We start from the raw sequence: 22202 nt of genomic DNA, 5'->3' as shown, positions 1-22202 counted from the left end.
AGTTTACCTTGAAAAGCTTCATACAAAACACCGACCTCACCTAACCTTCTTAGTATGTTAAGATAAGCATCTTATTGCTTCTTAATTTCGGGGCTTAGCGTCCCCGCGGCCCGGTCCTCGACCAGGCCTTCTTTTTTTGTTAACTCCCAGGTAACTCCTTCTCTAACTCCCAGGTTCCTATTTACTGCTAGGTAACAGGGGCATCAGGGTGAAAGAAACATTTTGCCCATTTGTCGCCGCCTCCACCGGGGATCGAACTCGGAACCTCAGGACTACGAATCCGAAGCGCTGTTCACCCAGCTGTCAGGCGCCCTCAGCCTTCACTAAGTCTCACTCTCAACAATCTTGTTTTCACTCGCCAGATCTTAATTTCATCTCCCTTTGAAGCGCTTGAAATTGACTCAAATTTAATCCCAATATGAACCTTTTTTGCCCACTACATTAAAGTCAATTTAGTCAGAATTTCTGACCCCATTTCGAATGCATTAATTTCGACCCAAAAATCGTGACATACTTAATCAGTGGCATGTCTAATGTGTTCCCGACTGTGTTAACTAAAACTTGGACAATTACTTCACACCAAAAATGTGTTTCACTTCTCCATTACTTCAGCTCTACAAAATACTTTAAAAGACTTTAGTGACCGAAGGATTTAGTAAGGAGTGGAAACTATTAAAAACCAACGCATGTCAAAGGGGGTGGAGGGAGTTATGGGGGGAAAGCGCCAAGCTATTATGACTATATAGCACTTGGAAGGGATCAGGATAAGGATTTGGGATGGGACGGAGGGGATGAAATGGTGCCCATCCCTTTGGACGGTCGGGGGATTGAACGCCGACCTGCATGAAGCGAGACCGTCGCTCTACCGTCCAGCCCAAGTGGTCCGTTCAATATGGGTTTGTATATTGAGAGAATGTGTAACGATGTGTGGAGGTGATTGGCGAAGATTAGACTCCTTGGTGATTATTGGTTAACTTCTCAAGGAAACAGATCCACAAGGGCCGTGACCCAGGTTCGAATCCTCGTCACGGCTCTTGCGGATTTGGTCATTTGATGCTTCACGCAATTGTGATTTCTGTGTGTTCTTAAGGAAAGTTATTGATGTGATCAATGTTATGCTGGCATGTACACCCAAGACATAGTAGCCTGCCGTTGCAAGACATATTAGCCTGCCGTTGCAAGACATATTAGCCTGTCGTTGCAAGACATATTAGCCTGCCGTTGCAAGACATATTAGCCTGCCGTTGCAAGACATATTAGCCTGTCGTTGCAAGACATATTAGCCTGCCGTTGCAAGACATATTAGCCTGCCGTTGCAAGACATATTAGCCTGCCGTTGCAAGACATATTAGACTGCCGTTGCAAGACATATTAGCCTGCCGTTGCAAGACATATTAGCCTGCAATTGCAAAATGGCATCTTTATCCGGTCTTGAGTGTTCGCTTCTGTAGCTCCTGGTCCCCGGCTCCCGCGAGCTGACTCCTTCCTCTTCATGTGTGGCTCTCGTTACTCGAGGTGACTGAGTAAGGGGCCTCTCGTTACTCGTACGGCTCCTTACTCAGTCATCTGTGTCACACTCTTCACACTACCCAGCCATATCTGACTCACTCTTCACACTACTCAGCCATCTGTGTCACACTCTTCACACTACTCAACCATCTCTGTCACACTCTTCACACTACTCAGCCATCTGTGTCACACTCTTCACACTACTCAGCCATCTCTGTCACACTCTTCACACTACTCAGCCATCTCTGTCACACTCTTCACACTACTCAGCCATCTCTGTCACACTCTTCACACTACTCAGCCATCTCTGTCACACTCTTCACACTACTCAGCCATCTCTGTCACACTCTTCACACTACTCAGCCATCTCTGTCACACTCTTCACACTACTCAGCCATCTCTGACACACTCTTCACACTACTCAGCCATCTGTATCACACTCTTCACACTACTCAGCCATCTCTGTCACACTCTTCACACTACTCAGCCATCTCTGTCACACTCTTCACACTACTCAGCCATCTCTGTCACACTCTTCACACTACTCAGCCATCTCTGACACACTCTTCACACTACTCAGCCATCTGTATCACACTCTTCACACTACTCAGCCATCTCTGTCACACTCTTCACACTACTCAGCCATCTGTGTCACACTCTTCACACTACTCAGCCATCTGTGTCACACTCTTCACACTACTCAGCCATCTGTGCCACACTCTTCACACTACTCAGCCATCTGTGTCACACTCTTCACACTACTCAGCCATCTGTGACACACTCTTCACACTACTCAGCCATCTGTGCCACACTCTTCACACTACTCAGCCATCTGTGACACACTCTTCACACTACTCAGCCATCTGTGCCACACTCTTCACACTACTCAGCCATCTGTGACACACTCTTCACACTACTCAGCCATCTGTGCCACACTCTTCACACTACTCAGCCATCTGTGCCACACTCTTCACACTACTCAGCCATCTGTGTCACACTCTTCACACTACTCAGCCATCTGTGCCACACTCTTCACACTACTCAGCCATCTGTGCCACACTCTTCACACTACTCAGCCATCTGTGTCACACTCTTCACACTACTCAGCCATCTGTGCCACACTCTTCACACTACTCAGCCATCTGTGCCACACTCTTCACACTACTCAGCCATCTGTGCCACACTCTTCACACTACTCAGCCATCTGTGTCACACTCTTCACACTACTCAGCCATCTGTGCCACACTCTTCACACTACTCAGCCATCTGTGCCACACTCTTCACACTACGCAGCCATCTGTGACACACTCTTCACACTACTCAGCCATCTGTGTCACACTCTTCACACTACTCAGCCATCTGTGCCACACTCTTCACACTACTCAGCCATCTGTGCCACACTCTTCACACTACTCAGCCATCTGTGCCACACTCTTCACACTACTCAACCATCTGTGCCACACTCTTCACACTACTCAGCCATCTGTGTCACATTCTTCACACTACTCAGCCATCTGTGCCACACTCTTCACACTACTCAACCATCTCTGACACACTCTTCACACTACTCAGCCATCTGTGCCACACTTCACACTACTCAGCCATCTGTGCCACACTTCACACTACTCAGCCATCTGTGCCACACTCTTCACACTACCTCAGAATAATATGCTTTCTTAAGCAACAGTGTTATGCAAACAAAATCATGTAGAATCTCACCATTTACAAACAAACAAACAACAATATTCCAAATCTGTTCAATAGTGAACACCTTCAATAGAAACCGGATTGCAATGTTCACTCTTTTTCACTATCCAAACGAATGCAATTGAAAAAAATGAATGAAAAAAAATTATTTTTACAGGACGACTGGATTATTAGACTATTGGGACCTGTCACTTGATCCCAGTGGCTGGCGGCACACAGGCTGGCAGTCGTTCAGGTCAAGCAGGTTATTGGGGTTAGCATTGTGTGCACAAAGAATAATAATCTATTTTTGGTTTGCCAGTCTACAGATCGATGGTGATGATAGTGTGTACAGTGAGGATGGTGATGTGTAATGTGTTGGTGCTTGGTGTCTGTGTGTGTGTGTGTACAGTGAGGATGGTGATGTGTGTAATGATGGTATGTGTGTGTTGTACTATTGATAAGTATTCTAATGGTCCTATCAACACACACACACACTTGCTATCTTCTTGAGGTTCTTGAGGTTATCTTGAGATGATTTCGGGGCTTTAGTGTCCCCGCGGCCCGGTCCTCGACCAGGCCTCCACCCCCAGGAAGCAGCCCGTGACAGCTGACTAACTCCCAGGTACCTATTTACTGCTAGGTAACAGGGGCATTCAGGGTGAAAGAAACTTTGCCCATTTGTTTCTGCCTCGTGCGGGAATCGAACCCGCGCCACACTAATCTTAGTGTTAGATCCTTGACAAAAACTGACTTGTTGATATCCCCGGTATTTAGCTGATATCAGAGGCCACAATCTATTTCCTAACCCCTACACTGCGCACCAGTTAAACATTCACAACTCCACGATGCGCAAACACAACAACAAAAATTTCTCAATATTCGTTCCTTTTGACATTGTGAATTAACATCCAAGAAGCATAAAAATCCCATTAAAAGGACTCTTAACCTTCTGTGGTTTAGCTGTTGTGGTCGGCAGAAGTCGAGGTTCATTTGTTTGTGGTTCTGTAGGCATGAGATCCTACACGGGATTTATTTTGTCTTGCTCGATTTATTTTCATTGCTGCATACTGTATTGACTCGGTCTTGGTTCGTACTAAGAGGTAGTAGTAGTGATGTGTTAAAAGGGTGGGGTTCGCAAATTGGGTGGTTACAGCTGAGGTAACGAGCCATATCGCTCAAGGGGGGGGGGGGTCCCCCCCCCCCCTACTGCTGGCGGGAGAGAAATTAGCGCCTTCCTAAGGTTGCGTTATTCCTTATTAGCGCGTTAGTCCTTATTAGCGCGTTAGTCCTTATTAGTGCGTTAGTCCTTATTAGTGCGTTACTCCTTATTAGTGCGTTAGTCCTTATTAGTGCGTTACTCCTTATTAGCGCGTTAGTCCTTATTAGTGCGTTACTCCTTATTAGTGCGTTAGTCCTTATTAGTGCGTTAGTCCTTATTAGTGCGTTAGTCCTTATTAGTGCGTTAGTCCTTATTAGTGCGTTACTCCTTATTAGTGCGTTACTCCTTATTAGTGCGTTATTCCTTATTAGTGCGTTACTCCTTATTAGTGCGTTACTCCTTATTAGTGCGTTAGTCCTTATTAGTGCGTTACTCCTTATTAGTGCGTTACTCCTTATTAGTGCGTTATTCCTTATTAGTGCGTTACTCCTTATTAGTGCGTTACTCCTTATTAGTGCGTTACTCCTTATTAGTGCGTTAGTCCTTATTAGTGCGTTACTCCTTATTAGTGCGTTATTCCTTATTAGTGCGTTATTCCTTATTAGTGCGTTACTCCTTATTAGTGCGTTATTCCTTATTAGTGCGTTACTCCTTATTAGTGCGTTAGTCCTTATTAGTGCGTTACTCCTTATTAGTGCGTTACTCCTTATTAGTGCGTTATTCCTTATTAGTGCGTTACTCCTTATTAGTGCGTTATTCCTTATTAGTGCGTTATTCCTTATTAGTGCGTTACTCCTTATTAGTGCGTTATTCCTTATTAGTGCGTTATTCCTTATTAGTGCGTTACTCATTAGTGCGTTATTCCTTATTAGTGCGTTACTCCTTATTAGTGCGTTACTCCTTATTAGTGCGTTACTCCTTATTAGTGCGTTATTCCTTATTAGTGCGTTACTCATTAGTGCGTTATTCCTTATTAGTGCGTTACTCCTTATTAGTGCGTTACTCCTTATTAGTGCGTTACTCCTTATTAGTGCGTTAGTCCTTATTAATGATTGATGCTACGCAGCCTCGCGTGGGAGCTTTTACCGGCAGTTAGTAAGTTGTCAGTCAGCCAGTTAGTTGTGGCTGTTAGTGATCCGCTTCAATTCACACTGACTATCTTTTCAGATGTATACATATGTATATCTTCAGTGTATCCATAATGTAGCTGTTTTGTGCGTTAATTAATAAGAAGAAAGGTGTTTTGATTAGAATTGGGCGAAATCGCTTGCAAACTATTTGAGAAAAAAAAGGCTTTTGTTACACTTTTGGATGGTAAGTGGAATATTGATATATTTCCACGACGGAAGGCTGTTATTAGGTCTTTTGGTTATTTTAGTGATTCTTTAAGATCTTCACTTCCTTGGCTAGACAACACAAAGTCTCTTGTTCAAATTTATTTTATTGTCATTACTAAATCAATCTTTGTCTCAAGACTGATCCCTGTGGGACTCCATTTGGGACCTCCATCCAGCACTTAGGACCTCCACCCAGCACTTAGGACTTCCACCCAGCACTTAGGACCTCCACCCAGCACTTAGGACTTCCATCCAGCACTTAGGACCTCCACCCAGCACTTAGGACTTCCACCCAGCACCCAGGACCTCCACCCAGCACTTAGGACCTCCACCCAGCACTTAGGACTTCCATCCAGCACTTAGGACCTCCACCCAGCACTTAGGACTTCCACCCAGCACTTAGGACTTCCACCCAGCACCCAGGACCCCCACCCAACACCCAGGACCTCCACCCAGCACCCAGGACCTCCACCCAGCACCCAGGACCTCCACCCGGCACCCAGGACCCCCACCCAGCACCCAGGACCCCCACCCAGCACCCCCACCCAGCACCCAGGACCTCCACCCAGCACCCAGGACCTCCACCCAACACATCCACCCAGCACCCAGGACCTCCATCCGGCACCCAGGACCTCCACCCAGCACCCAGGACCTCCACCCAGCACCCAGGACCTCCACCCATCACCCAGCACCCCCCACCCATCACCCAGGACCCCCACCCAGGACCCCCACCCAGCACCCAGGACCCAGCACCCAGCTGCCAGAAGATACACCCTCAACACACACACACACCTTGGCGCCAAAACTGGAGGGGAGTTGAGAGGTCTTAAGGAAGGGCCAAAACACGGCCGCGAGCATCGTAGCGTCAAGACCAGCACGCAATATGTCGCAAAACTTCCTTAATATAGAGCAGAGATGGTAGGGGAAGTTTCCGGTCCTCGCGGTGGATGCCCCCCAGAGGCAAGAATGGTGGCGGAGAATGCTCTATTCTTTGCTCGCTCTTCTGACATGTGGCGGGTGTGTGTAGGTGTGTAGGTCAGGTGTGTTTGGGTCGTGTAGCAGGTGTGTGTGTGTGTTGTGGCGGGTGTTGAGGGCATATGGCTGTGATTTGTTGGGGAATTTTGATTACCGTTTCGTCCTGTTAAGTTAACCTCTTGCGCTTGTACAGTCAGTAACTACATCACTACAGCTGTTTATACAGTCAGTGACTGCATCACTACAGCTGTTTATACAGTCAGTGACTGCATCACTACAGATGTTTATACAGTCAGTAACTGCATCACTACAGCTGTTCATACAGTCAGTGACTACATCACTACAGCTGTTTATACAGTCAGTAACTACATCACTACAGCTGTTTTTACAGTCAGTGACTGCATCACTACAGCTGTTCATACAGTCAGTAACTACACCACTACAGCTGTTCATACAGTCAGTAACTACATCACTACAGCTGTTTATACAGTCAGTAACTACACCACTACAGCTGTTCATACAGTCAGTAACTACATGGCTACAGCTGTTCATACAGTCAGTAACTACATCACTACAGCTGTTTATACAGTCAGTAACTACACCACTACAGCTGTTCATACAGTCAGTAACTACATCACTACAGCTGTTCATACAGTCAGTAACTACATCACTACAGCTGTTCATACAGTCAGTAACTACATGGCTACAGCTGTTCATACAGTCAGTAACTACATGGCTACAGCTGTTCATACAGTCAGTAACTACATGGCTACAGCTGTTCATACAGTCAGTAACTACATGGCTACAGCTGTTCATACAGTCAGTAACTACATGGCTACAGCTGTTTATACAGTCAGTAACTACACCACTACAGCTGTTCATACAGTCAGTAACTACATCACTACAGCTGTTCATACAGTCAGTAACTACATCGCTACAGCTGTTCATACAGTCAGTAACTACATGGCTACAGCTGTTCATACAGTCAGTAACTACATGGCTACAGCTGTTCATACAGTCAGTAACTACATGGCTACAGCTGTTCATACAGTCAGTAACTACATGGCTACAGCTGTTCATACAGTCAGTAACTACATGGCTACAGCTGTTCATACAGTCAGTAACTACATGGCTACAGCTGTTCATACAGTCAGTAACTACATGGCTACAGCTGTTCATACAGTCAGTAACTACATGGCTACAGCTGTTCATACAGTCAGTAACTACATGGCTACAGCTGTTCATACAGTCAGTAACTACATGGCTACAGCTGTTCATACAGTCAGTAACTACATGGCTACAGCTGTTCATACAGTCAGTAACTACATGGCTACAGCTGTTCATACAGTCAGTAACTACATGGCTACAGCTGTTCATACAGTCAGTAACTACATGGCTACAGCTGTTCATACAGTCAGTAACTACATCACTACAGCTGTTCATACAGCGTGACCTACGCTGGTAAACATGTGTTCATTAAACATGGAAATTAATATTATTCAAGATATACAGATATGAAAACATTTTAATACAGCATCAGATCTCTGAGCGTGTGAGGTTGTGTCCCATAATACAACGGTCTCCACTGTGAATGTTGTTGTCTGGGCTAATGGAGGATTGAAGTCTATGATGTGTGGAGGATTGAACTCCAGTTTAGAATGATCTGGCTATGAGGTAAGGTTGACTTCACGCTATGAGGTAAGGTTGACTTCACGCTGTGAGGCAAGGTTGACTTCACGCTGTGGGGTAAGGTTGACTTCACGCTGTGGGGCAAGGTTGACTTCACGCTGTGAGGTAAGGTTAACTTCACGCTGTGAGGCAAGGTTGACTTCACGCTGTGAGGTAAGGTTAACTTCACGCTATGAGGCAAGGTTGACTTCACGCTATGAGGCAAGGTTGACTTCACGCTGTGAGGCAAGGTTGACTTCACGCTATGAGGTAAGGTTGACTTCACGCTATGAGGCAAGGTTGACTTCACGCTGTGGGGTAAGGTTGACTTCACGCTATGAGGCAAGGTTGACTTCACGCTATGAGGCAAGGTTGACTTCACGCTATGAGGCAAGGTTGACTTCACGCTATGAGGTAAGGTTGACTTCACGCTATGAGGCAAGGTTGACTTCACGCTATGAGGCAAGGTTGACTTCACGCTATGAGGCAAGGTGGACTTCACGCTGTGAGGCAAGGTGGACTTCACTCTCAGTCGATGTAATGCATTCCCTCAGGATGTCCTGACTGTCGTGGTTGGACATTAGCATGACGTTCCAAAATAATGAACAATTAATATACAAATCTTTCTACCTAAATCCTTAACCTAAATTACCTCCAAAAGAAACTATGTCTCCAGTCCAACATATAAACCTCGTATAAAAATCACCGTAATATATCTACTTGAGGTTATCTTGAGATGATTTCGGGGCTTAGCGCCCCCGCGGCCCGGTCCTCAACCAGGCCTCCTTTTTGTTACACAGCAGCCCGTAGCAGCTGTGTAATATGTGAGTGACAATATGACACAGTAACATTATAGTACGGAGTGAGCTGTCTTAGAAGAGACTTACATCACTGCAGCGTGAGAGATGTTCTAAGGCTTCCTAAGAATTGTTCTAAGGAGTCCTAAGAATAGATGAGATAAACGTCGGTATCTTTGGAGTGTATTTAAAAATATATTAAGGTTTTATATTGAGATAAATATCAAGGAGTCGAACCCGCGGCCCTGATCATCTCTGACACACACACACACTGTCCTCATACCTCAATCTTTAAGAAATATCGACATTTGGATCGACCCAAAAAGTCTGAAAACGAAAATGTGTTTTCCGTAGAGTTTCGTATTTATTTCAGTACTTAATATGACATTTTCTGTTGGGGGAGAAGGAGGTGAGGGTGAAAGAGAAGGGGTAGATGGGATAGAGAGGGTAAGAGAGGGGGGGAGAGGGACTAGAGGCCCGGGCACAACAGAGTACCTCCTCTAGTATATCACAGTACAGTACTGTGAGGTCCTCTTGAGTACTAGAGGATCCACCTTGAGAGAGGTTGGTGACACCCTGCGCACTTGTAAGTGTGGATCACCAGTACTCACAGTCTGTCTTACCTTGTCTCCAGCGTTGACGACTTCGTCAAGTGTTACCACCTTTGTCTGGGTTAAGTGTGAGGCCCAGACGCCTATCCCTTCCCAGCATGTAGCCCAACCACTTGGGCTAGACGGTAGAGCGACGGTCTCGCTTCATGCGGGTCGGCGTTCAATCCTCGACCGTCCAAGTGGTTGGGCACCATTCCTTTTCCAACCCGTCCCATCACAAATCCTTATCCTGACCCCTTCCAAGTGCTATATAGTCGTAATGGCTTGGCACTTACCCCTAATAATTCCCTTCCCGCCTTCCTCGGTGTGAAGAACGACGGAGAACAGAACGAAACAAATAGAGCCAGGTGACGCATGACGCTGTCGCCCAATCTCATTACCCAAATGTTTCACTAATTTTCGCTCTCACAAAAACATCGACAGCTGTTTCCCCTCTGGCGTCGAGCAGGCGGACACGGGACAATTTATCGGCCTTCGACCCGGATATTGCCAGCAACGCTGTTTTTGTATGACTCTTATGGAAAGGTAATTGTTCATACCAATTTCGGACGAAATACACGTGAGGTAATTTCATTTGTTGTCATTATTGATGGGGTACCCGAAGGCAGGCCTGCTTGAAGGGGTCCCTCAAGGCAGGCCTGGTTGAAGGGGTCCCTCAAGGCAGGCCTGGTTGAAGGGGTCCCACAAGGCAGGCCTGCTTGAAGGGGTCCCACAAGGCAGGCCTGCTTGAAGGGGTCCCACAAGGCAGGCCTGCTTGAAGGGGTACCACAAGGCAGGCCTGCTTGAAGGGTGTACCCCAAGGCAGGCCTGCTTGAAGGGGTCCTACAAGGCAGGCCTGCTTGAAGGGTGTACCCCAAGGCAGGCCTGCTTGAAGGGGTCCTACAAGGCAGGCCTGCTTGAAGGGGTCCCACAAGGCAGGCCTGCTTGAAGGGGTCCCACAAGGCAGGCCTGCTTGAAGGGGTACCACAAGGCAGGCCTGCTTGAAGGGGTCCTACAAGGCAGGCCTGCTTGAAGGGTGTACCCCAAGGCAGGCCTGCTTGAAGGGGTCCCACAAGGCAGGCCTGCTTGAAGGGGTCCCACAAGGCAGGCCTGCTTGAAGGGGTACCACAAGGCAGGCCTGCTTGAAGGGTGTACCCCAAGGCAGGCCTGCTTGAAGGGGTCCTACAAGGCAGGCCTGCTTGAAGGGTGTACCCCAAGGCAGGCCTGCTTGAAGGGGTCCTACAAGGCAGGCCTGCTTGAAGGGTGTACCCCAAGGCAGGTCCGGAAGTACTAACCAAGTGTCTTGTCTCTCTTCACAGGACCGTCTTCAAGCAGTCCCCCAGGGATAGACTGGAGCCAGTGGTGGACCTACGATGGCATCTCAGGACCCAGGTTCTGGGGGGTCATCAACCCGGCCTGGGGCATGTGTAGGGAAGGTCGCCGTCAGTCACCCATCAACGTCGACCCCAAGACGCTGCTCTTCGACCCTAACCTCACGCCCTTCACCCTCGACAAGGTCACGGTGAGTGCCCGCCGGCCTCCCACAACCTCTCTTGAGTGCCACTCACAGCACAACACACAAGTTCTCTGAGTGACACTCACCTCACAACAAATAAACACCTTTGTTTACAAGAAATACCAATATTTATACACAGCAACTTATTAAGGTGTTTGTTTAAATAATAAAATGTGGACATAACTTTAAAATAAGCACGTAATTCCCAGCCTATTTACTGTAATTACTAAATTACTTAATTACGAGACACTGTTGGCTGTAGCCGTTGAGGGTAAAAAGTATTATATAATAATAATCACTTATTGACTGACAATGGAGAATGACGCCATGGCGAGCATTAGCAAAATAATAGATTCATTCGCTCGTAATAGATGACGAAATAGAATTCAATACAGTATCCGTTACCTTCTTTGCTTGTATGATGTGGGGGAGAATTAATATGATCTTTATTAGATAAATCAGCTCTTTATTGGCACTAAATACAAGTGGATATTTTATTTAACTTTGTCATTTATACCACCCACCTACCACCATCTTCACCACCCACCTACCACCATCTTCACCACCCACGTGCAACCGTCCCCATCAACGCACCAACATTAACACCACCCACCTACCACCCATGTAGTTCCATCACATAATGTCACCCCAGGTTGCCTCTAGTGCCTCCGTGCCCTTGGATCAGTGTTCTGTGGTCGGTGACTGTATCTGTCCTTAGCTCAGGTGGGCGGGGAGCTGGTCAACACGGGCCACAGCGTGGAGTGGAGGGCGGCCCAGAACGCCCACGCCGTCAACGTGACGGGCGGCCCCCTCAGCTACGCCTACACCGTCACCCACGCCAGACTCCACTTCGGAGAGAGGGACCAGCAGGGCTCCGAGCATCTCCTCGACAACAAGGCCTTCCCAGCAGAGGTAAGATGTCCTCCTATCCGTTTTCTGTACCTGTAACCTCTCGCTAATGTGTCCCAGACTGGTGCCAAATTTTGTAGCGGATTTTACTCGGAGGGAAAAGTTTTTTTTTTTTGCCCGCAGTGTTCCCCGTGTCCATATTAGACTTGCATGTGCAATTGTTTAGTTAAAATATGCATTGAATGTTCCCTCACCGGCCGCGTGTTTCATATTTTTAACGACAGCTCTCTATACGAACGCTGCCTGCATTGTGATGAGTCACATGTGTGTGTGTGTGTGTGTCGACTGTCTGTCGCTCTCAGCCTGGAGGCCAGACAACAGGGGCTTCATCCAGCTTTCACACATGAGACATGTGAGGTAGGGGCGTGTCATAGGTCAGTGTTTTTACACTGGTGGAGGTTACAGCTGGCAACTCTCTCTCACACACACACACACACACACACTCTCTCTCTCTCACTCTCTCTCCAGAGATTACGGGAGCAATTTTTATAACAAATTGATTATCCCAGAGTTCAGATTAATCTCGCCCATAACTCACCTTGAAGCACGAGACAGGTGCAACAAATTAATGACTGCCAAGGTATGCAAATGTGCAACTACAATTTGCATTTTCACCTTTTAAACCTCGCCACTTTTATTATGTATATAATCACGTATGCTCGGCAGCTGATTTATAATCGTTCTATTTATCGGTTATTTGTTTATCGAGGGTTTTATTAATAATATAAATCTGGTGCGGTGATTAGCTTGTAGAAAATGGGTAAAGCAGAGTGAAAATTTCATAGAAAACGTGAGTTACAAATGATAGGTAATATGTGCAGGCATTACTATAACTTTCCGCTCCACTAAACTGATCGATTTACAACATACAAATTGTGTTGGTTTAATTTCCTTTGGCTTAGAAAACCAGGAGTTAAGTGTAAATATTAGTTATTTATATTACAGGCTGTTTGGCATTCACTGTGGCCTATCCCCTAGCGTATCCTCCTGCCTACCGGCTCTGATTAGTCTGCTTTGGCTAGACTGCTTTAACTCAGAGGCATTTGATTGAACGGAGAGCTGCTCCTGATTGTCCCGAACTGCATATTGTTAGAGGCGCGGACCTCGTAGTGTGTTCTGATGTGTTAGGACGATCAGAGGTCATGATTTCCCAATTTTCTCTTGCGTCACTTGTAGCTTAATGTTGGTGAAACGTGACGCATTTGACGTCGCTCGTCTTGGAGACGTCGCTCGTCTTGGGGTGCGTCGCTCGTCTTGGGGACGTCGCTCGTCTTAGAGACGTCGCTCGTCTTGGGGACGTCGCTCGTCTTGGAGACGTCGCTCGTCTTGGGGGACGTCGCTCGTTTTGTGGACGTCGCTCGTCTTGGGGACGGCGCTCGTTTTGGGGACGTCGCTCGTCTTGTGGACGTCACTCGTCTTTTAGACATCGCTCGTCTTGGGGACGTCGCTCGTCTTTTAGACGTCGCTCGTCTTTTAGACGTCGCTCGTCTTGTGGACGTCGATCGTCTTGTGGACGTCGCACGTCTTGGGGACGTCGCTCGTCACGTGGACGTCGCTCGCCTTAGGATGGATGGATCCTCATCCTCATTGGATGACCCATAGCTGTGTAGCTCTTCCTGCATGCAAGAATGATGATGATGTATTGAATAACTAGTGTGAATTTCACCATTTCTCCGAGCTAGTGAATTTTGTTGCAGTTCTCTGCAGTTCTGCACTCTGTTCTCTGCAGTTCTGCACTCTGTTCTCTGCAGTTCTGCACTCTGTTCTCTGCAGTTCTGCACTCTGTTCTCTGCAGTTCTGCACTCTGTTCTGCAGTTGCAGTGCTGCAGTTCTGCACTCAGTATGTTGCTGCCCTCAGGCCCCTCTGAGGCAGTCAGTGATGGTGTGCCACTCCCATTTTAAGGGTATCCACACACTGTCAAAAGCAAAAGGAATATTTCAAGTCATTAGGTATTCTAAACACCTAACCTACGTATCAGAAAATAAAGGGAGAGACGATATTTCGGTCTGTCGTGTGACCACTACCAAGTGACGACGTTTCGGTCCGTCCTGGATATCAAGATATCAAGTCACATAACGATTCAGGACGGAGCGAAACGTCGTCACTGCCTCAAATTTCAGATATCCTGAAATTTATCTCTCGGGGGGGTTTTCGGCGTCCAAATAAATGTTCCCCCACCATATTGTGAATTGCCTCTCTCAATAATTACGGGCTCACCATAGCCCGTGCTACTTGCAACTTGTTCCGAGTAGCTGAATCTATAACAACAATAACAGTCTCTCAATATTGTTGACTAAATCAAACGTTTCTGGCCACACATCCCTCTCATACCCGCCCTGTTGTTCTCTGTGGGGGGGACAAAAACTCACTCGCACCGCAAATGAGTTTGACATTTATTTGATAATTCCCTGAAACGCATTATTGCAAGTCAATTGAATTAAAGGTTGCAATGCTCTGCATTACTCGTGACACATCACCAGCCCAAAACGGACTCATGCATAATGTAAATTCGGACAGAAAAATATCAGGGGTGTCGTTCATCATTACAAAGCCAACATGGTGCCGGACACAACAAGCAAATTGTACACGTCAGTATTTTAATTGAGGGGGGGGGGTAAAAATGTAGCGTAGATGTGAGTACACAGTGTGGCCCTCGGGGTGTGGGTGCAGGTGTGGAGACACTGGCCAGGTGTGTAGCTACACACCTGGTTCAGTGTTGGAGCGAGTCTTGCCTAATCTTGCAGGTGAGCTTCAATAATAGCGTGAGTGTTGCTCCCGCCTGAGGTGCCATGGTCCCTCAAGAGCAGGTGCCAGTACGAGCATGGCAGTGGTGCCATTGGTACTTACAGAGGTGCCATTGGTCACGGCAGCGGTGCCATTGGTGCTGGCAGCGGTGCAATTGGTCCTGGCTGCGGTGCCATTGGTCCCGGCAGCGGTGCCATTGGTGCTGGCAGCGGTGCAATTGGTCCTGGCTGCGGTGCCATTGGTCCCGGCAGCGGTGCCATTGGTGCTGGCAGCGGTGCCATTGGTCCTGGCAGCGGTGCCATTGGTCCTGGCAGCGGTGCAATTGGTCCTGGCTGCGGTGCCATTGGTCCCGGCAGCGGTGCCATTGGTGCTGGCAGCGGTGCCATTGGTCCTGGCAGCGGTGCCATTGGTCCTGGCAGCGGTGCCATTGGCCCTGGCAGCGGTGCCATTGGTCCTGGCTGCGGTGCCATTTTTCCTGCAGCGGTGCCATTGGTCACGGCAACGGTGCCATTGGCCCTGGCAGCGGTGCCATTGGTGCTGGCAGCGGTGCCATTGGTCCTGGTAGCGGTGCCATTGGTCCTGGCAGCGGTGCCATTGGCCCTGGCAGCGGTGCCATTGGTCCTGGCAGTGGTGCCATTGGCCCTGGCAGCGGTGCCATTGGTCACGGCAGCAGATAGCAGATATATATATATATATATATATATATATATATATATATATATATATATATATATATATATATATATATATATATATATATATATATATATACACCTAAATCCACCTTAATATACTCAGTTTACAAAGTGTGATATATCTGTTATTTCTCAACTCCCGGAATGATAACGAACATGATTGCATATATATAGAGATAAACGGATATCAGATTACATCAGAGACCCGTGAGAGGCCGCTGCCTCTCCCGCCTAATTTTGCAGTCGAGAAATTCCGCACGGACCAAATTGACGAGAGGCTGTTTGTAATGTAGATTTCGTACGGTGTTCGGTTTATTGTGGAGATCCTGGCTGATCTGTTTTGGTAATGTGAGCTTGGCACGTCGTTCGGATTATAAAAGGATTCGAACGTTTGTCCAGTTTGTAACTCTCTGCGTGTCCTGGGTCCTGGGACCTCTCTTTTTATCATGGTTTTATTTCATTCAATGAGGAGGACTGATTTCTTTATCTGTTGATAACGACACTAGTCCCAAGTGGTTGGTTCCCGTCCCAGCTCCTTGTCCTCATATCCCAGCTCCTTGTCCTCATATTCCAGCTCCTTGTCCTCATATCCCAGCTCCTTGAATCAGCTACTGGGAACAAAACGTTTCAAGTAGCACGGGCTATGGTGAGCCCGTAGTGGACTTACCTGACACAGGAGCGGGGCTGTAACTTGATGCTCACTGATGATTGATGTCGGAAAATCCGACACCATTTAATAATCATACAGATAATAGCTGTGTTGTATAAACAAGTTACCCATAGAAAACGTAACTTGTAGTGGAATTACCGTCTATAGAAAACGGGATATCATCACCACATACTATTATAATTCACCACCTATTATGGTGGGAATTATTCTTAAATACATTAGTCTTTGGACTTTACCATCATAAAAACATCTTATATAAATTAACTTAATTATCAATATTAAAGTAGAGTAAATGTGACCCTTCTATCACTTTCTGAAATCTGGACAAAGTAGGCCAGGCGTCAGGGGGAAGGAGAGAGCCATTGTTGTGTCACCTCCGAGACGTGTGGAGCAAATTCGGCTCCTATCATTCTGGACAATGTCGGCCAGTAACGTTAATAGTATGGAGTGTTAAACAGCCATTGTTTATACTAGACCAGAGGCTCACACGGGAGCAAATTCGGCTCCTGTTAATTTACTTGGACGTAGTGTTATGGAAACCAAAGGTGTACCATTTTTCAACACGCTGTCTACATATCAAGTTAAGTGTCTATCCGAAACCCGTTTATCATTCATTTATGGCCATTAATGTCAGGATATAGGGTGACCCGGTTAGATCACGTGGAAGCCTCAAACTAAAGGTAATTATGCCAGGTCTTCATGTTCCATGTACAGTTTTCTCTGAAATACTTGTCATATATAGGATTCTGGCTTCACAGCTAGCGCACTTTTGACAGGTCAAGACGAGGAAGCAAGATTTGTGCACCAGTTACTGGGTGATATGGAAGCTACCTCAAAGAGGATAATTTGGTGTCTACACCCTAGTTATACCTGGTGGACTAACCTGCTGTACTATAAGATAAGGAACCTCTTCAATGTATGTAGTTACTGTAGTTTGATTGGCTGCATATATATTAATTTAATAACCCCCCCTAATGTGTAGAGGATCGATTTGTGAGATTATGAGATTATTGCAGAAATACAGTCCACTTATCATTATACAAATTGCTATCGAAGTATATAAATTAACGTAAATATAAATTCATATAAATTAAATAAATATAAATCTCACAGGTCGGTTCCCACATTATTTGGACCTTCGGAACCGGAATATTCGGTCCTTTTAACCCACATTTGGTCATCTTAGTACCGGATGAACCAGTTATCCAGTGGATTCATTAAATATACTAGTGCAGTGTTATTTAAACAAGGCTAGCCAGTCAAAGACGGCGGCGTTGACTCGTGCGAGTTCACGAGCCCCGCTCAGTTCAGTTAAGCCTTAGTCAGCGGTTTCATGCACACCCACAGATTTGGTGGCGTGTTATTCTGTGAAATGATAGCGCTAATATAGAAGCCAGCCAAATTAGTGACTGTGTCGCGAGATTGTTCACGGATTTCGTGGTGTTACATTTCGCGAGAGATTATCTACGAATTTTGTGGAGTTTGTTTCGCGAGGTCACTAATAATATTTAATACTTCTAGATAATATTAGAAGTTTCATAGAGGCTAATTAAGAGGCTATTATCAATAATTGTGTATATTATTTCTCCAAATAGAGAATTATTTAATATATATTGCACTAGTGATCACAGTATAATATTTACTAATTGCCAACCCACAACAGGGTAGGATATGACTAGTTGAACTATTATTGCTCATCCTAGTCCCATTATTACCATAGTCAGTTGTACTATATTCAACCTAACACCATTAATGAATGGTCCAGACCCTATTTTGGGTGTAATTTTTATCAACTCGAGTTGAGTTGTATATATAATAATTTACTTATGATCATTACACCTTTGAGTGATTAATTAGTGTCTCTACCATCCTAGGGTGATATAGAAGAGCTAACCTAAAGGTACTTCCAGTGACACTGGTTTATCACTCAAATCATTAGTGTGTATGATTGTATATATATAATGTGTATTAATTTTAAGTGCTAACCTCTAGTAGAGGTAGGATTACAGCCTAGCGAGTGCAGAATTTACCCTAGGCTACCATCAGTGCTTGTTCAGTATTATGAGCAGCCCAAGTACAAGCCCCACAAGGCTTCACCAACGAGCCAGTATGGATAATGCAGGGAGAATGAAAAGAACCCTTGCAGGTCTTAAAGGCCACTTAACAAGACAGATCAAGAAATGTGAAGATTTGTCACAACAATCTCAAGTTGATTATGCTGACCTGGAAAGCTATTATCAAGCAGCTGCAGGTAAATTTGAGCAAATCAAATGTCAAATAGCAACATATGTGGCTGAACTTGCCAACACCAATTTATCAGAAACAGAAATAGACGACATTATGGTTGATCTTGCGAATTATGAAGATCAGACTCAGACCACGTTACAGCCTTATGTCAAATTAATTGCCCAGAACAAGGCAACAACAACAGCAATAACAGCAACAGTTGCATCTAATACGAGTCAAGCAGAAGCTCGACTCCCTCCAATTAATTTACCCACTTTCTCAGGAAAAGATGAGGAAGATTGGGATGAATTTTGGAACAAATTCGTTGACCTTGTAGACTCAAAACAATCTTTACCAAAGAGTAGTAAATTCTCTTATTTGCAAGGCCAATTATCAGGTGAGGCTAAAACAGTAGTATCCCATCTGAGATTAACTAATGACGGCTATGATCTGGCAGTAAAACTCCTCAAGGATAATTATGCTGATCCAGAAGTAAGAACATCACATTTAGTTCATGAGCTGTTGCATTTACCCCCACCGGAGGCTTCAGCTGATTCACTCCAAGTCTTCAAGCTGGAGGTAGAATCATTGATCAATGCCCTCAGCCTGACAGCAGATACAAACGGGGCTGAGTGGGTCTTGAAAATAATTGTCCAGGAGAAAATACCTAGGGACATATTGAGACAAATGAGTGCTCATTACAATAAAAGCATCTTATCCATGAATGAAATATCTGAAGGTTTAAAGTCAGTAGTTCATCAATTACGAACACATGACAAATTAAAACCACCAAGTAAACCCTCAGAAACCAATAATAGTAAACCACAGAGTACCAAAGGTACTCCAAATCAATCTAGACAATATAATTCAACACCAAAGTGGAACAGTGGCAGTGTGGGCGTATATGCAGTGGGACCCTCCAAGCCTATAGTTACTGTGTCATCCAAGAACGTGACACCAAAGGGTACTGGAAGCTATGGAACATGTTTGTTCTGCAATGAGAAACATTCAATGTACCACTGCTCTAATTTTCCTGATAGTGACGCCCGTGTTGAGCGACTCAAAGATTTGCAACATTGCACGAGGTGCCTCAGGAAACATAACGTCAAGGATTGTGATACCCAATTACACCCTTGTAATAGGTGTAACAAAGGTCAGCACCATGCAGCATTGTGCAGAGACACCAAAACAACGTCTCCAAACCCCAAGGTGGAAGATAGCATTCCCACCACAGTACAGTACTGCAAGGTGCAACAAACAAAGAGTGTCCAATCGGCAAAGTCTAAAGGTAATACGACTTTGCCTACTGCCCAAATTACCATCCTGAATAAGAGGGCCAAGGTCCATACCCGTGGGTTGTTTGACCAAGGATCCCAGAAAACATATATCACCAAAAAGTTGGCAGAAGAATTACAATTAAGGCCTGTAGCCCAGATGTCATTCAACATCTCAGGGTTTGTAACAGATGCAGGACCTCAAGTCTACCAGGTGGTACAACCATCAGTACGCTTAGGCAGGTACGTCTGTCGAGTACAAGCCATTGTGGTGGACAAAATACCAGTAGACCTACAAGTTCAAGGTCTGAGAGCAACAGCCAAATTCCTGAGAAATAGAGGAATAAAATTGGCAGATAATATTAAGTCTGATCACCTCAACGACTTCGGTCTCCTTGTAGGGACAGACTATTGCCATCGATTCATCGGTAGCCCTACTAAATATCAGGGCATAACCATGTTAAACTCTGCAGGAGGTAAATTACTCTCAGGCCCAGTATCAAGCCTGGGGAGACCTATGCCTGCAGATAAACAATACTAGTAGAAATCTAAATTTGTCAGCTGATTATATTTCTCCAGTAGCATTATACTAAGGAGATTACAGCTGACTATAGTAACAGAGGTTGATGTTAGTATCATCATTTAAAGCTGAAGATGAGTTCATGAGGCTTCAGTGGCAAATCAGTGAACAGTAGCCTAAAACAGCTACAAGTCACTGCGACCAATGTCACTGAACCCACTGCAGTCTCAGAACCATACTTTACTTTAATGATGAGCTATTCAATCTTCTGAATCAATTAACTAAATTAAACCCCAATAAATCTGATGACTGATTTGATACATTTATTATTTAATCAAGATGAATTCCATGGGCCTCAGTGTTTATATATCAGTGACCAGTTACCTGAACAAACTTCAAGTTATATCTAATGTCACTGATCTCACTGCAGTCCCTGAATCATACTTGACTGTAGTACTTGATCACATTCAGTCTTCTGGGTTAAATAATAAGTAATTAGGCTTGAATATTAGCCTTTCAAGAGTTAACAGGGAAATGAAATCGCATTAGACTTCTAACCCCGGCAACTCTAGTACGGGACATCCGTCCTGTACGAACAGACGCACAAATGTGTGATTACTAACTACTAACATCAAATTAATCTAATAATTCGAAGGAGGAGTATCGGTGTTCGTCTGTTCTAATTAGGACTTCGACCCGTGAGCAGCCCCCTGGGGAATTATGTCGGAAAATCCGACACCATTTAATAATCATACAGATAATAGCTGTGTTGTATAAACAAGTTACCCATAGAAAACGTAACTTGTAGTGGAATTACCGTCTATAGAAAACGGGATATCATCACCACATACTATTATAATTCACCACCTATTATGGTGGGAATTATTCTTAAATACATTAGTCTTTGGACTTTACCATCATAAAAACATCTTATATAAATTAACTTAATTATCAATATTAAAGTAGAGTAAATGTGACCCTTCTATCACTTTCTGAAATCTGGACAAAGTAGGCCAGGCGTCAGGGGGAAGGAGAGAGCCATTGTTGTGTCACCTCCGAGACGTGTGGAGCAAATTCGGCTCCTATCATTCTGGACAATGTCGGCCAGTAACGTCAATAGTATGGAGTGTTAAACAGCCATTGTTTATACTAGACCAGAGGCTCACACGGGAGCAAATTCGGCTCCTGTTAATTTACTTGGACGTAGTGTTATGGAAACCAAAGGTGTACCATTTTTCAACACGCTGTCTACATATCAAGTTAAGTGTCTATCCGAAACCCGTTTATCATTCATTTATGGCCATTAATGTCAGGATATAGGGTGACCCGGTTAGATCACGTGGAAGCCTCAAACTAAAGGTAATTATGCCAGGTCTTCATGTTCCATGTACAGTTTTCTCTGAAATACTTGTCATATATAGGATTCTGGCTTCACAGCTAGCGCACTTTTGACAGGTCAAGACGAGGAAGCAAGATTTGTGCACCAGTTACTGGGTGATATGGAAGCTACCTCAAAGAGGATAATTTGGTGTCTACACCCTAGTTATACCTGGTGGACTAACCTGCTGTACTATAAGATAAGGAACCTCTTCAATGTATGTAGTTACTGTAGTTTGATTGGCTGCATATATATTAATTTAATAACCCCCCTAATGTGTAGAGGATCGATTTGTGAGATTATGAGATTATTGCAGAAATACAGTCCACTTATCATTATACAAATTGCTATCGAAGTATATAAATTAACGTAAATATAAATTCATATAAATTAAATAAATATAAATCTCACAGGTCGGTTCCCACAATTGATAAAGATTAAGCCACCCAAGAGGTGGCACGGGCATGAATAGCCCGTAAGTGGTACAATTTTTGTTTTTTGTTTTTTTTCTCAGTATTCTGAGGTTGCATTTAACCATCAAGCT

At 45.1% G+C, this 22202-nt stretch overlaps 1 protein-coding gene across 1 annotated transcript in view; it reads left to right on the top strand.

Moving 5' to 3' along the window:
* Nucleotides 1–22202, top strand: part of LOC123753874 (carbonic anhydrase-related protein 10-like) — a 230406-nt gene that overhangs the window by 173830 nt on the left and 34374 nt on the right. The window contains exons 2-3 of the mRNA XM_069307496.1: nucleotides 11044–11246; nucleotides 11964–12152. Of these exons, the coding sequence (XP_069163597.1) occupies nucleotides 11044–11246; nucleotides 11964–12152 (392 nt within the window). The remainder of the gene's footprint in view (nucleotides 1–11043; nucleotides 11247–11963; nucleotides 12153–22202) is intronic.

This window comes from Procambarus clarkii, chromosome 6 (assembly GCF_040958095.1).
Source record: "Procambarus clarkii isolate CNS0578487 chromosome 6, FALCON_Pclarkii_2.0, whole genome shotgun sequence".
Taxonomy (NCBI): Eukaryota; Metazoa; Arthropoda; class Malacostraca; order Decapoda; family Cambaridae; genus Procambarus; species Procambarus clarkii.
This window is presented reverse-complemented; position numbering and strand designations above follow the sequence as displayed.